Genomic DNA, 16,830 nt, shown 5'->3' on the forward strand with positions numbered 1-16,830 from the left:
CGGGCGGCGGGAACGGAGGAGTGGGTGTGAAACAAGTACAGGACTTGCCAAGAGGTATCAAGGAATAATGGGGGAAGCTGTTTACATACATATGTAGCTGGGGGCTATCAACTGGACGGCTATATGTACTCGTGAATGTATCCAGGATATAAAGGAGTGTTTGGTGGATTCCGGATTCGAAGGCGGTTATATGTATGTACATGGTGGATGTTACATACATAACATGGGTCGTTGGCTGAGAGGCTCGTGTCTGAAAGGGTTGACCACGAACCATCTCGAGCCGCACGCATTGGGAAGCAACCTCGTCCAACTCAACACTCGACACACACACCTCCACCCACCCCTCTCCCGAGTCCCGACGATGGCGGGCCCGCCACCCACGCCGAGCACCGCAGAAGACCACGACCCCGACGAACGGCTCGGTTTCCGAGGTGAGCACGCTCGCCTATGTCCACAGCCCGGCTGACCCCTCTGATCGGGACTCTGGATGTGTGTCTAGACCTGCAAGCCGCCCAGGCCTGGCTGGCCGCCAACCCGCAGGGCCGCCTGGTCCGGGTGCCCGGCCCGGCCCGCGCCGAATCCGGCTGCCCGAGAGCGGCGTGTCGGGCGGAAAGCGAGGGTCTCAAGGCGCAGGTCGCAAGGCTCAGCGCCCAGCTGGCACTCGAGCACGCGAATCCGGACACCAGGAGCCGGGCGGCCGACACGAGCGTGTCCGCAGACCGCAACCCCTCGCCCTCTTCTTCGGACGCTCTGCGCGCGACCAGCCAGCAACTCCAGACGACCTGCGACCGGCTCAGCGAGGCTCTGGCAGCCGAGCGGGCGCAGATGGCGGCCGAGCGCGCGGCGTGGATGGCCTTCAAGCGCGACTACGCGACGGTGGTCGCCTGCAAGCTCGTCGAGGAGCAGCAGGTCCACCTGCAGGCAAGCGGATTCTCTGGCCCAGCTCTGCATGCACACACCTCCTCGGCGCTCGCTCGGCTGATGATCGCCGCTCTCCCTTTGTATCTCGCAGGCGTCGGGCCAGGCTCGCTGCGCAGCTGCTCCTCGGGATGATATGCCCTTCGACCGACCGACGGCTGGCGCGGACGTGGCCGCCCCGGCAGCCGAGAACCCGGTCTCCCCGAAGCCGAGCCCGAAGCGGATGGCGCCGGGCAAAGGCGTCCATCGCTCGCCGTCCCCGCGCAAGAAGGCGACGTCCCACCGGGTGACGCCGCGGCTGCCGGCGGAGCAAGCGCGGCGCCGCGTGCTGACGACCCCGCAGAGCGCCCGCCCGGCGGCCCGCCCGGGGGGGCTCCCCCCGCCGAAATGGATCCGGTTCTCCGACCGCAAGGCCCGCCACCACGGCCAGGTCTTCACCGACCACACCACGTCGCCCGCCGCCCCGAAGACCAAGCGCGTCCGGCCCTCGCTCCCCCCGGCCGTCCGGGCGCCCGCCGAGACGCTTCTTCCGGCCAAGACGACGACGCGTCGGCCGGCGAAGGAGAACGATCGGGCGGCGATGGGCTCGAAGGAGAAGGAGCAGACGGGGGCGCAGGCTGCGAGGGACGACTGGGAGCTGTCGACGACGGAGGAGTCGGGGGGCGAGCAGGAGCCGAAAGCGGGGTGTCCGTCGGCGAAGGCCGCGGAAGGCGCCGAGCGGGGGCTGCTGGCGCGGTTCGAGATCGACCCGCGGAACAACTTCGGGGTGGGGCACGTGTTCGCGGAGGTTGGGCGGGGGAAGGCGGTGCGGAAGCAGATGCACGGGCGGGGGTGCGAGTGCTGTGCCGGGGTGAGTGGCTCGTCTCTGGCGCTCTCCCAGTGGCTGATTGGTTGTAGTATGCAGTATTACGCGCAGGCGGCGAAGGACCTGAACCCGGATGGGGCGGACCCGGCGGGGCTGGTGGCCCGCCACCAGGACGAGATCTCGCGCCACCGGCACTTCAACCCGCCCCCGCAGACCCCGCCGGGCTACTGGTAAGCTCTCGTGTCCCTTCAGTCTAGTGTATGTAGATGTATATATATATATATATATGTGTGTGTGTGTGTTAGGCAGTTGGGATTCCCAGACACGCAGCGGGTCGAGGAGATCAACCAGCTGGCGGCGGAGAACAAGCTGGCGAAGATGGCGGAGCTGGAGGCGGGGGCCAGGTGAGCGTGGTCTGGGTGGTGGTGGTGGTGGTGGTGGTGGTGGTGGTGGTGGTGGTGGTGGTGGTGGTGTTGCTGATGCTGGGTGTGTTTTGTATGTAGGAAGGGCACGGGGGCGTACAAGTTCCGGGAGTCGTAGTGTTGTTGTTGTAGTAGTAGTTTTAGTGTAGTGCATAGATAGTTTTAGTGTGCTTATGTAATCTGAGTTGAGTTGAGTTGAGTTGAGTGTTGAGTGTCTGGGAGTGGAGTGCTGGGCCGAGCCAGTTGACCACGAACCGCGCGCAGGATGAAGAAGACGATGCTGGGGAAGATGGTGAGCAGGAGGCTAGCACGGCGGAGAGACTGGAAGACCACTGACAGACTGCCACCCCCCGCAGCTGTCGCGCAAGGACAAGGAACAGAACAACAACACCAGCAACAACAACAACCCAGCCAGCCAGCAGCGACCAGCACCCCCCAATGGCCACCCCCCAAGCACCAACACCACCACCAACACCCCCACGACAAACAGCGGAAGCATCGGACGAGCAGCAGGACTATTCAGCCGCTCATCAGCACAACAACAACAACCACAGCCATACCAGCGAGTGCCAGGGATCCTAGTCAGCGGAGACAACGTAAGCACCACCAACAACCACAACCACACACACACACACCACACTAACCAACACCCCACCCAGTCATCCATCGACCCACCCCCACAGCCACAACAACAACCACAACCACAACCACAACCACAACAGCCACAACCACAACAGCCACTCACATCCCCCAGCCGAACGACAACCCAGTTCATGCCCCCACAAACACCCCCCAAGGCCGGGCCGATCGGAAAACTCCAGGGAAAGACCAACGTCGTCCCCGTGCCCCCAGGCGTCAAGGACACCATCCCCATGGCCAAAACACCCCGCAAACAGCGCAGCAGCCGCTTCCACGTCGTCGAAAAGGTCGAGCTCGAACGCCTCCCGAGCTTCCATGGCAAGTACCCCACACCACAAACACACACACACACACACACACACATCACATCCATCCCCAACTGACTCATTCAAAATAAAACAGAAGTCAACCCCCAGGACAGACACTCGCTCTTCATCCAGAAACTCCACCAGTGCTCCGTCGTCTTCGACTTCAACGACGCCTCCTCCCAGCTGGCCTCCAAGCAGATCAAGGGCGCCGCGCTCTGCGAGATGCTCGAGTGGATCACCTCCCAGCGCGGCGTGATCACCGACGCGATCTACCCGGAGGTCGTCGCCATGTTCGCCAACAACCTCTTCCGCTCCATCCCCCCGCCCGTCAACCCGACCGGGGACGCCTACGACCCCGAGGAGGACGAGCCCGTGCTCGAGCTCGCCTGGCCCCACCTCCAGGTCGTCTACGAGTTCTTCCTCCGCTTCGTCGAGAGCCCCGACTTCAACACGAACGTCGCCAAGCGGTTCATCGACCAGGCCTTTGTGCTCAACGTAAGCTATATCCTACAAACATACACACATACACACACACACACACACACACACACTGACATGCACTCGCATACATATACATACAAACACACACACATAAACACACTAACAAAAAATACTAACAAAAACACACTAACAAAAAATACTAACAAAAAACACACTAACAAAAAATACTAACAAAAACACACTAACAAAAACACTAACAAAAATACTAACAAAAAACACTAAACAAAAAACACTAAACAAAACACCCTAACAACAGTTGCTAGAACTCTTCGATAGCGAAGACCCTCGAGAGCGCGACTTCCTCAAGACCACCTTGCACCGCATCTACGGCAAGTTCCTCAACCTGCGCGCCTTCATCCGCCGCTCGATCAACAACGTCTTCTATGCGTTCATCTACGAGACCGAGCGCCACAACGGGATCGCCGAGCTGCTCGAGATCCTCGGCTCGATCATCAACGGCTTCGCCCTCCCGCTCAAGGAGGAGCACAAGACCTTCCTCATGCGCGTCCTCATCCCCCTCCACAAGGTCAAGGGCCTCGCCCTCTACCACCCCCAGCTGGCCTACTGCGTCGTCCAGTTCCTCGAGAAAGACCCCGCGCTGACCGAGGACGTCGTCCTCGGCCTGCTGCGCTACTGGCCCAAGGTCAACTCGCCCAAGGAAGTCATGTACCTCAACGAGGTCGAGGAAGTCTTGGGTACCTCTCTTCATCTTCTTACCCCCTTATGATCTACAGTATTAACTGTCCGGCTTCATGCAGATGTCATCGATCCGAACGAGTTCGTCAAGGTGGCCGTGCCCCTCTTCAAGCAACTATCGAGATGTGTCAACAGCCAACACTTCCAAGTACGACTCTCTCTCTCTCTCTCTTTCTCTGTGTATGTGTGGATGTGGCTCTCATCCTGTTAACTTAGGTCGCCGAACGGGCACTGTATTACTGGAATAACGAGTACATCGTCAACTTGATCTCCGACAACGTCCACCTCATCCTGCCGCTTGTATTCGACGCTCTGTATACTAACTCGAAGATGCACTGGAGTCGGTCAGTACTTCTTTTCGCACACAACCAAACGGCTCGTTGATGTGTTTGTTTTTGTCTGTGGTTGCAGCCAAATCCATCAGTTGGTCTTCAACGCTCTCAAGCTGTTCATGAACATGAACCCGGCCTTGTTCGAGCAATGCACTGACCAATATCGGGAGACGCGCCAGCGGTGAGTGTCCCCGCCAGAACCCGAGGAGATGAGTGAGAGGAGCTGAAGGGATTCCGTATTCAGGGAGCAAGAACGGATGATCGAGAAGGAGAAGGCGTGGAACCGGGTGCGCGACACGGCGATTGCGAACAAGGGCAACGTGGGCCAAGTGCCGGCGTCGGTGCTCGCGCCGATCCCCCCGGCGGAGCGGATGATCGACATGAGCCTGTTCGACGACGACCTGATCCACGGCCTGCAGGGCGACTTCCCCGGGCCGCTCCCCCAACAGCACCAACAACAGCAACAGGACGGCGGGGTCGGGTTCCCGTCCTATGGGGAGGCCGACCAACAACAGCAACAGCAACATAGGCCGGAGGACTTCGCGGCGCTCCAGCACCAGCAACACCAGCTCCACCAGCAGCAGCAACTCCACCACCAACAACAACAGCACCAGCAGCTCCTCCTCCAACAGCAACAACAGCACCAGCAGCAGAACTTCCGCCCCCACGGCTTCCAGCATCCCGCCAAGCCCGGCGAGGACGAGGCCCAGGATATGAAGCCGTTCCCCGAGACTGCCCGCCAACAGGTCGCCGGGGCCGCCCCTGCCGCCGGCCCGGCCGCCGCCGGAAGCGCCGCCGCCCAACACATGCGGTCCGTCCTCCCCTCCCCTCTCTGTTTTATGTCTCCATGCTCACGCCTTTGTGTTTCTCGGGGTGTGGTGGCCGAGTAGCAGGAAGTCCGTCATCCCCATCGACTCCTCCGTCCTCAAGGAACTCGCCGTCCACAAGAGCCTCGACGACACCGTGCCCCCCGCCGCCCCCAACGCCGCCCCGCCCGGCAGCAGCTCGTCCACCTGTTGATCCCCCTCTCATGCTTCCTATTTATCGTCTTCTGCCCGCTTCTCGGCCCCGCTTCGGCCGCGCCTCGGCGCCTCGCTCCCGACGCCCCGGCCTCCTTTCTCTCTGTCTCTTCCTCTCTGATGTCGCTGTTGTTCCCTTTCGTCCAGCCCCTCTCCCCAATAAACGATATATATTATATGTATACATATATATATGCATGCGCTTTGTCTGATCTGATTCGAATGGCTATCCGCTCTTCCCTCGCCCGTCGTCCACCGCGCGCCGGCCCCGTCCGGGGCTGTGGACGGCCACCTCCACACGCCGCGTCACGTACAGAGACGCTATGCCGCCCTGGCGCTCCGCAGCATCCCCGCCCCGCAGCCGCCTCGGATTCGCTCCTGACGGCATGGGCTCCTCTTGAGCCAATGGGGAAGGACGCAGGTTCTGGGGCGTGGCTCTGGGAGTCGTGGTAACAAAACACGGGGGAAAATTGCACTCTTGTGCATGTTGGAGCTGAGAACTGAGGTCGAGGCTGACAGCAAGGACAGAGGGGCCTGAGGAACAACACGCTCAGAGATCCTCTGAGTGAGACAACAAAAGGGGCCAAGGGCGCCCTTTAGGAGGGCGCAAAGCTGCTAGCTTGCGTGGCGGAAAAGCGCACACGCTACAAGAGGTTGTATCCTGTAGAGAGCTCAGGGAAATGCGCGCAGAAGCAGATGGCTTTGTTTCTATCTAAGCTTAGGGACTGTAAAGCTCTCACAACAATGGGGCTGGTTTGCGGGACAGAAGGTGGATGCATCTGGAGGGAATGAGCGGGTGACAGGGAGAGAAAATGAGCGACAGGGAAGGGACGGATGAGGGCAGAGAGACTGGGACACTGGAGTTTCAGCAGTGTGTCCTGTTTGACTGCCGCCAATGATACAAGCCAGCTCTGCCACGCTCATGAAACGCACACCCTTGGGCTCCTCCATTCTTTGCCCACTCAGCCCACCCCTCTCCGCCCTTGCCGCCCTTGTCCGGCGCCCGTCACCACCACTGTTGGATCTCGGCCGCCATGGCCATGATCCTGGCTGCTCCAGGCCCCTCTCCCATGGCTGGGCAGTTGCGGAGATGTGGCCTTTTGGGCTGCGCAACAGGCGCAGAGGCCTGTGCGCATCCTTGGAGCCGGACCGGCGGCTCTTGGATGCTGTCTAGATGTCCATGGCGCTGGGAGCTGGTGCCGGTGGAGTTGGGCCAATGCTCCTGCTGAGGGGAACTTGGGTGACATGAAGACTAAGTGAGAGATGACAAGATGTCAAGGACATAGTCCAGGAGCATTGAGTTAATGTATAATAATCATCCAGTGAAGTGAAAGAGAAAACAACTGAGACAGGGACTGGACTACATAAGATGGTACATGATATGGGCCAGCTTGTGGGTGTATGGAGTAGAAGCATACAACTCTATGAGAATATGATACACTATCTTAACAGCTCCCACACCCACACCGGTGATCCCCAGATGAATCCTGCTTGCAAAGCTGAAGATTTACACCGCGGTGGAGTAGCTGGGGTGTGACAGGACAACTGCGAGTCAGATGTACTTCTTCAAGCCCTGCTGGTCCAGCACAACAAGATTCAGAACCTCTCGTCCAATGTGAGGGGACAGGTCATAGATCTTGTATGGTGGTCCTCTGCCGCTTATCCGGGCCGTTCCACGCCCGCAGGGCGCTTGCTGCTGGGGTCTTCTCTCCTCCCGATCAGCGTGCACGGCTGCAACCAGACTCTGGGACCCGGCAAATGTTGGCAGAGGGGGTCTGTCTGCGCCAGCAATCCTGGCACCATGGGCTTGGCCCAGGTGCGGGCAGCTCCGGCCAGGTACAAGAGACGATGACCTGGATTGGCGGGCAGCAAAAAGGGCCGGGCTGCAGCGCCACAGCACGGCTCTGCCTTTTCTCCGCGCGTCCTGTCAAAGCTTTCAGGAGCTCCGCTCTTCAGTGCTCTTGTTGTTACGGCCAGGGCTGCCGCAGCGTGAGTGGGGGCCGGTGGACCTTCAGGTTGGAGGCAGAGGACTCATTGGGTATCCAGCGCCTTTGCCATGTCCGCCAGGTTCTTTCGGAGTACGGAAGCTTTGGCTGTGTTCATAGCCGGTGGGCCAGAGATGTGGAGTGAGGATATTCAAGTATTTGGGGTTGGTTCTGGTTGTTCAGTGGGGTTTTGAAGCTTGGAGGTGTTTGGGTTCAGTGAAATGGGCCCTGGGGTCTGTGGGCAGTTGGAGGACAAGGGAGGAGAGCCGGAGACAAGGGGGTTTGGAGTAGGGATAGACAAGGTTTTGCAGGCCAAGTTGGGATTTTCAAGGGTTTATGACAGCTCTGTTTATGAAGCTTAGGGCAAAAAACCCGTCAAAATAAGGGTTTTGGGCCCTAGCACTATAACTGTGCTGATGTAAACACTGGTAATTTAAATTACCAAGCTTGTTACGTGGCAAATATAGCCACTACAAGGGTTTTAACACTCTGTAACAGAGGAGGAATTAATTATGTAATTAATAATATGTAATTATTAATTACAGGGAATTAATTTGGCGTAAAGGTAGGTGGTAAGCGCTTAAACTGATTGGCTGCTTGACAGAGGCGGTGGTCTTACTGCAACTACTTATAAGGATAAAGCTTTAAATATGCTAATAAGGTATTTTTGATGATTTAAACACTGCAAAAAAAACTGTGTCAACTGTGAGCAGTTGACATGCGGCAACTCTGAGGAAGCTTGTGGTGTTACACCAGTCTTACTCAAGGTTTAACTCAACCCAAGCTTCAATGCACAGTCACTGTGCACCTTGCACAGTGACTGTGCCAACAAAGGCACTTCTGCATTCATGTGGAGTTACAATGGCAGCTTGGATTGAGTATCCTGCATGTCAACTGCAAGCAGTTGACCAAGTTATTTTTGCAGTGAAAGGGTTTAATCCAGTGGATTTTACGTGCTGGGGATGGTTTATAAGGAAAAGGGGCTACAAATGTAGCAGAGGAGAATGTTCACGGCAAACTTACAGTTTATGGGTGGTGAATGGTCTGGGGGATCTTTTCCTGAGGACCAAATAGGCCTCTGTTTATAGAGGGGACTTCAGTAGGTGTAAACACTGAGTCCTTTTCTCCCTATGGGAGTATCCAGGAGTGTAGCCGTGAAAAGGGCTTGGCTGTGGGTAATTTAATTGTATTGTAATAGACTAATTTCCCTGACTCTGTCACATGACATGTTTATAACCAATTGTCATGTGAAAGAGCTTCAGTAGAAGTCTACATAATACTTTCACGGGGTATTTTTACACGAGTAATATTACTCTTTAATGTACAACAGTTTAATTTTATGTACACTGTTTATTTTACTAAATTTATGTATGTAATACTATTTTTGGGCGCTTTCTGGGGCCAATTCTTATTTATACAATTATTGTGTTTTGAATAATTCTTGGACATTTGGGTAATCCCCCCCTCCATCACAAAAACACCAACTTCACTTGATGTATGCCAAAAATGGGGTTCACTCACAGATTCTACTGGTATCCAGCTACCAGTGCCTCCCAGACCCCAAAAGTGTAGCTTTTAAACTTTCCGGTGCAGAAATAATTTTGTTAAAGTGTCCAAGCTTTTTTCAAAACACAATAGTACATGAAGGAATAGGAATAAGGGGGTACTTTAAGTGGGTGACCCCCCTTAATTTATGATGAGGAATCTGATTCTGCAATAATAATTTAATAATTATTATTATTTACTAAGTTATTGCAGTCTTTTGGATACTTGATGTATCTCTAAGGCTGACAGTTTGCTTTCTGGTGTTCTTATGGTTAATTCTCCTGAGCTCCATGATATAGATCCTGGAATATGCTAAGGTCTAGTCTTTGGAGAGGAAGAGAGGATCTGCGGTGGGGTGATCAATTCCGGCATACAAGTCAAATTTTCCACAGAGCAATCAGTGCGGAGTGCGGATGGTGCAGAGCACAGACAACGCGGAACGGCGCGCACGTCTGAAGGCGGCGGCGCGCGGAGCTTGACGGCGGAACTGGACTCAGACTGAGCAGGCCAGCGCGGACTGGCTAGCGGAGGTGGTGATTGGGGGAAGCCGTGGCAGCCAAAGCGGGCTACGTCAGCAGGCGTAGCTGGGGCAGAGGCAGCGTGTGGGATCCTGATATCATAGGCTAGACAGGGGCATGGAAGCTAGGGAGAGGAGTTGACGGTGGTTGAAGGCGAGCGGCGGCAACAACAGGAGTTAGTGTGAGAGCGGAGCTTTGGGGATGACATGCATGTGTATAGAGCTTGGCGGATGACAAGTGTGCGTGTGTGAACGGAGTTGGCGTATGGCGTGCATGGGAGGCAGGAAGAGGATAGCTTTTAGTTCTCTTCCTTTTTCTCTATAAAACCAAGGTGGGGGAGGAAGGATTCTGCATCATCTCCCAGCAGACTCTCTTTTGCAGATTGTTGTGCTTCTTTTACTTTGCTTATGTGCTTGCTTTACAGCTGTTTTCTTGCGCTTTTGCAGAATTATATTCTTTATGCGTCAGAGCTTTATTTTACAGTTTACGTTTGCAGAGCTTTATTATTTTACATGCTTGCTTTACAGCTGTTCTCTTGCCCTTTTGCAGAGTTATATTCTTTATGCTTCAGAGCTGTATTTTACGGTTTACGTTTGTGGAGCTTTATTATTTTGTGTACTTTACTTTATTTACCACACTCAGAGCCCTACAACATTGGCGGAGCTGCGGAGCAGAGTTTCTCCAGATCACCCAACTTTACCCGGGAACCATCGGGAGCGGCGGGGTCCTGCCATTTCTACGCAGTGACCACTTTTATTCATCACAGCGGTCTGAAGGATGAGGAGACATTCTAGATCTCCAGCCTCTCAAACCTTGAGAGTGCTGTCTGTGACATGTACAGTCACTGGACAGATACATTGGTGCACCCAAAAGCTCATTCCAGAAGGCCAAACCACAAAAATCCATGAGGATTCAAGAATGAGTGTGAAAATGACTTCAGAAGAATGAACATAACAAAATAAAAATTATTTGGAACATCACAAAATTTACAAAATTCCATGCATTTAACATTAAATGACAATTCTGGAAAATCTTCAATACTATCTCAAAAGAAATAATGAATAATCAGAATCAAGAGATTGAAATGTGAAGTGGATAATAATACATGAAAAAAATGAAGTCCAAAATTCATTCTGTAATTTTGTGGGCAGTGAAAACACATCAAACACTGGTTTTTTGTTGCCTGCAGTGCAGTTTGATGTGTTTTCACTGCCCAAAAAATTTCAGAATGGATTTTAATGTTTGTAAATTATTTGATGTTCCAAATACTTGTTATTCTGTTTCAGACACTTGTTCTGAAATCCTCATGACTTCAACTTTGTGGGTTGGCCTTCTGGAATGAGCTTGGTGTACCAATGTATCTGTCCAGTGCCTGTACGTGTAAGCTATGTACATATGAGAGCCCACACTACAGCTCACGACATGTTGGTGAAAATCTCAATTTCATACAAAATCTAAATCTAAATCTAAATCCAAAGAAAACCACAGCCCATTCAAGATAATCAAACAGCAAACCTCTTGAATATTTTTGTTTTTTTACTCTTCTCAATCTCTAATTCTGGGCTCCCACCTTCCCCCAATGTATCCCTTTTTTCCTTTTTTTTTCCTTGCCTATCCCTTGGGCCTCCAACCTCCCCCCACATTTCCATCAATTTTTATGTTTTCTTTGCCCCCCCCCCCCCCTGGCTTCAAGAAATCCCAAATTTTCTCTGCTTTTCCAGCGAAGCAGCTACCCTCCCTCAAAAAGCAGTAAAATCTTGCTTTGCGGCCCTATTTTGCAGGCAAATACCAAAAAAGTAGAAACCTGCTTTTTGGCCGCTACTAGTAGGTGCTGAAAATACAGCAAGAAAACATCCCCATTCACTGAGAAAGGGTTCAAATTGGTTGCAAACCCCCCGCAGTGACCTGGGGCAACCAATATAAGACTGGTCTGGGAGACCAATCTGATATCAGTGGTGTGCTCCATTCCAAACCATAAGTACTATTTTATTATCTTCTCTTTACATATATTCATAATCACACTGCCTATTACCCCATAACCCTTCACAAATACTTCATTATGATTGCATATTCAGATTCTATGCCTCATTTCACCTATAGTCACCTATACATAGTACCCCTTTATCTTCATAGTTATAGAGGATATAAGAGTTACAGAAACCCTACAGTCTTCATTATTTACAACACTCATTTCATTAGTAACTTACTTAAATCATTATAGTACATTCCTCTTACAGATATTTTCTCACATATTAAACCCTTTACATACATTGCTCATTATGTACTATGCCTATTGTACACATTACATCATTGGATCTGTGCTTATCTCTTTCAGTTGTGCTCATCATTACAAGTTGTTACTATGTTCACATCCCCATCCCCATTTGTACAATATCTTCTTCCCATAGCCAGAACCCTTCCCCATTTGTACAGTCTTTCTTCCCATAGCCAGAATTCCTCTTGGCTGTGCATCTTTCATCTTAACATAAGAACTGTCCTTCCCCCCACTTGTAGATTCCCCAGTCAGAATTAGGCAGAATTTATGCAGAGAAAATTAAACAGAAATTATAGTAGAACCAAGGGTGTAACAGCTGCGCTACGCGCTTTTTTCTGTATCTCCAAAAATAGATGGCAAGATGTCAGAAGTAAACATATTATTTTGGATATTCAGAATTCTCCTGCACCCAGGAATCAAAAGTGCATCTTTGTATTCTTCGCACTGGGATTATTTGGCTTTAAATCCATGAAGCAGGTGAGTTTGAAAGCTCAAAACAGCTGCGCTGAAAATAGCGCCCGAATGACACTGCTTCATAGTTTCAAAGGACTACCACTTCAATAAAGAAAATCAAAAAAAGCGTTTTTGATTCATGGATGTGGGAGGATCCAGAATATCCAAAAATATTTCTGTAATTATGACATCTTGCCATCTGTTTTTGGAGATACAGAAAAAAGCACGTAGCGCAGCTGTTACACCCTTGGTAGAACTTCCTCATCACCCATTGCTTATTGAAATCATTGCCCATTTCCCCTCTGAACTCACCATTAGAGCTGGCACTTCGCACCCGGGTACCTGTGGCGGGTGCGGGTACCAGCCTGAATTTTCCCTCAAACTGGACACTTGCACCCGCACCCGCACCCGCACAGGCAGGTACCCGCGGGTGTGAGGCACTTTTATTGATTTTTCTCTGCAAAAATCCTGCTTGGATGCATTTCATATATAAATAGGAAAAAAATCTAGTTCCTTTTACCCTTTTTGTTGGTGCTGTTCCGCTTTATCTTCCACTTCTGTAGAATTCCACTTGGAATTTTTCCGTTCTTTGAGTAAAAAGCAACTGTCATCCCTTGACTGACAGATGAAGCGCTGAGACTGTGTCTCTTGGATGACACATAGTCCCTCCCAAAGTTGAAAGATTGCTTGACGTCAACGGTTGTTGCTGTTGCAGAAAAATTTGGTTAGGGTTCATAAAAAACTAAAAAAATAAGATTGAAAGAAAACCCACCCGGAAAACTTAGCATTTCAAGTGCCATCTGGAGCAGACCGCCGTGGTAATTACCTGCCCGCCCTTGTTGAGTCCACCACTTGAGAGGGTTGACTGGCTGGCCATCATCATCCAAAGCCAATCCTCCTGCAAGCCATGCATTGAGCGGATCATTTGTGCTACCTCCCGAACAAGCTTGAGAAGCGCTGCTGAGTCGAGCAAGCACACAAATCTGTGCCTAGCTGGCAGAGTTTCAGCCTCAACAAAGGTAGACAGAAAAAGAAAAGAGTTCACAATTCCAGTTACCTTTGGACGCAAAGTTGTCTGTTTTGTTATGGTTGGCTGAGAATTGGGCTTGTAGTGGTTCTCCCACATCTCACGGGTTAGTCTGATGGATTCTTCAATCCATTCAGTTTTCCACTTTGCTAGTTTGAAATATTTGTCTTTTGAAAAATTTCAGACGACTAAGAGAGGTTTATTTCTTTGTTAGACTCTGTATAGTATGTAACATGATTTGTTTGCCAAGAGACTTGATTTTGACAGTTTAGGATTTACCTAAGAGAAGGTGTACAGCCACTCTCTTAATGAGAATAAAAAATGATAGAAGAAAGATGTGGAGCGCAACGGTGCCAATAGTTGACCTGCGTCAATCTGAGTACCGTAACAGCTCATCACTCTTCATCTCCATCTTTCTAGTTGCTTGTTTTAAGTCTCCTGGTATCTTACTCTTTTCAAGTCTTTGGTCCTTGTGGCCCACTGGATTGTATTTGGTGAAACGGCTGAGTAACAACGAGACGTTGTCTAATCACAGTTGTGAATTTTATCAGCCTATAGTTTCTTTCTGCCGCTTTTGTGGCTACGACATTCACCGTTTGTTTCCACTTCTCTTTGAGATGGAGCGGTTTGGTCGGTCTTGCTCTCCTTGACTTTGTCTAGGGGAGTTTTGGGGATGATGCATTAGCTTTTCATCTTTAGCGTTCAGAGCTTGAATTATCAGTTACTCACCTTTGGTGTGAAATGATAATCTAGCTCTTAGTTGCTTGGAGCCTGGACTGTCCGCTGGCCTGAGTTTATTGCTCGCAAGTGTCGGACCTGCATTCATCAATATTGATGTGTCAGTTTCACGACACCATGCGGCTGGTTTTGGACTGCAGAAATGGTTTGCTTTGCTTACCATATTCCGCAGCTGATTTAGCTTTGGGCCGCTCTCTCAATTTATGAGCGCTAAGCCTTTCGCCTTGGAGTGAATTCTCACATCTTTAAATGAAGGATGTAGCACTACGGAAAAGGAATAAGCATCTATTTAAATTAATTGATATGAATTTATGAAGGAAGCTCACCCATAGCAACTCAATATAATGGTGAGCAGTCTGTTAGAGTGTAGTATTTATTTGTTAGTTGAAGCCCAGCGCGGCATGCGTTTCTCAAGGCGGGGGGGTAGACATCTCGTCAATCAGAAATGGCAGTCAACAAATGACTGGTGATCTGATCAATGAAGACAACCACCTGGGCTACTTGAGCACCTCCGCGAGTTGATACTTGGAGGGTTATGTCGTGAAAAGGTTGTAGTATGTTGATCATGTGGCCAGCTAGGTTGAGATCAGCCTAGTTGATGTGATATGATTGACGGGTTCCATGGCGCTTATCTTTCTGCCATTCAAGACTGAAAAGAGATTGCTAACCACTGGTTTGATTTCTGGAAGGGGGTAAATATTGACTCACATTTCTTTTGAACATCGTTGGATGCTCAAAAGTTGTACCAGTGTGGAATTCCATCTTGTCCTGACATCACGCTTGATTGAATGCGGCCTAGAACAATCATTCTCCTGACAGACCTCAACAAAAAGAGTCTTTGGAGTCGGCGACTTCTTGAGCTTGCAAGCAATGGCCCTGAACTAATTGCTTAGATTGTCAGCAATTGTTTGATTATTCAAGAGTGGGGGATGATGGCTTACCTTGGCCAATGTCTCTTTGCAGGATTTGGTAGTATATATATCATCATCCTCTTCATTGCTCAGATTGTTGATATGACGGTATATAGGATGTTTATGTCACGTGAAACTGCCTTGCGTGTGGGCAGATTTTTCAAGACTGTCGGGTGCAGAATGCCGCGATGCGCCTGTTCACCAAGAGCTGAAAAAGGGTGAGCTGCTTTGGCGCACCAGATTTCACATAGCTGGGCCACCTTTTTACATTATAATTTCAGTAGACTGAATTGAAAAATTAAGCAAATCACACTTACCTCAGGTGGATCAATATTGCCGGTTCCGGATACCCCCAGCGCGGCAAGATTCTTAGTTTGGTTGACCTGTTGTTGTTTCTTGAGGCAATTTGCAACGTGCTTTGAGAGATTTGTTGGAGAAGTGTCATACGTAGGGCGGTGAATCCTGGTGCCACAGCTTGAAGCTTAAAAACAAGAAATGATTGTTAGTCAATCAAAAAAAAAGGAAAAAAGTGACAGGAAAATGACTCACGTTTTGCATGGAAATGCAATCATCTTCCGCCCATTTTTGTCTAGTTGGTCGGAAAGCTGGGGGCTGTCGTAATACAAATAGCTGGAGCTGAGTTGATTCTGATGCAATTTCCGCGCCTTTGCTAAAAGGTGCCAATTTTTTTCAGTAATTGCATGCAGGAAGACAGAATTTCAGAAACACTTACCCAGCTCTTGTTCATCAGAAACATCACCAGAAGAAAATGTTGCTTGAGTGCTTCCAGGATTGGTGCTGTAAAGTTCAGTGGGGGCTGCTTGTTTGTTGCTTTTGTCAGATTTGGAATCGTCCACTAAATTGTCAACTGTTTTAGTTTTCTTTTTTTGATGGCAAGGATGTGTGCTGAGGACGCGAGATTCACTCGATTCCGGGGATCGAGGTGAGGGGTGAGATCGCTTCTTGCTTCTCGCCATGACGAAGTGAGGTGTTTCAATTGGGCGAGGCTGTGAGCAGAGGTCCCAATGGATTGGGGTGGTGGCGGGCTTGCTTTTCCCCCGTGCTGTGACTGGAAAATTTCCGTAGGAGGCAAGACGCGCAGCTAGCTGTATTCCCCAGTGAGCTGGGCGGGTACCTGGACGGGTACCTGCCCATTTTTTCGGGGTAAAACCGGAAACCCGCACCCGCTGGTGGGTACCTGTGCACCTCGACAGGTACCCACCCACGGGTGCCTAGTACCCGCCAATGGGTACTAGGGGCCAGCTCTACTCACCATTGCTATTGAATCATTGCCATTGCTTCACTTCTCTTCAACCATTGACCAACCCTCTCATCCTCAGTAGCCAGACGGTAGTTAAAGCTCATAGTACTAGTCCTAAGATCAAGTAGAAATCAGCCACACCTTTTCTTCTTTTTCTTAGTGTTACTCGCATCCCCTCAGCATTATTCAATAAGGCAGCCTCATCAGCACCCTTGCATAGCTTAGATTAGTACTAGTGTTGCTATCCATTTCCCTTCCAAGCTCTATTTCCCTCTTTGAGTAGTTCCACAGCGGAGCCTTGTTTTTTTGATGGAAAAAATATTAGGCCCCGTTTGTCTGCCGCATTATATGTGATAAATGTGCAAATTTATCATGCGCAACCCAAGGTTTGCCCCCCGTCTCCACCAAGAACTTTGACCCCCCAGGGGTCGCGCGTGATAAATAGCCCATTTATCACATATAACGCGGCAGCCAAAC

At 50.8% G+C, this 16,830-nt stretch overlaps 1 protein-coding gene across 1 annotated transcript; it reads left to right on the plus strand.

The window, feature by feature from the left end:
* Positions 1–223: 223 nt before the first annotated feature.
* Positions 224–5,641, plus strand: PtA15_7A188 (uncharacterized protein; the record flags this gene model as incomplete). The annotated part of the gene is made up of 16 exons (XM_053170768.1): positions 224–431; positions 500–921; positions 1,013–1,768; positions 1,823–1,953; positions 2,029–2,127; positions 2,227–2,247; positions 2,410–2,437; positions 2,502–2,741; positions 2,805–3,102; positions 3,187–3,587; positions 3,850–4,288; positions 4,352–4,437; positions 4,506–4,633; positions 4,701–4,802; positions 4,866–5,432; positions 5,512–5,641. 16 exons carry the CDS (start codon positions 224–226, stop codon positions 5,639–5,641), a joined length of 4,056 nt encoding a protein of 1,351 aa, XP_053022017.1.
* Positions 5,642–16,830: the final 11,189 nt, after the last annotated feature.

Source organism: Puccinia triticina, chromosome 7A (assembly GCF_026914185.1).
Source record: "Puccinia triticina chromosome 7A, complete sequence".
In the NCBI taxonomy this organism is placed as follows: domain Eukaryota; kingdom Fungi; phylum Basidiomycota; class Pucciniomycetes; order Pucciniales; family Pucciniaceae; genus Puccinia; species Puccinia triticina.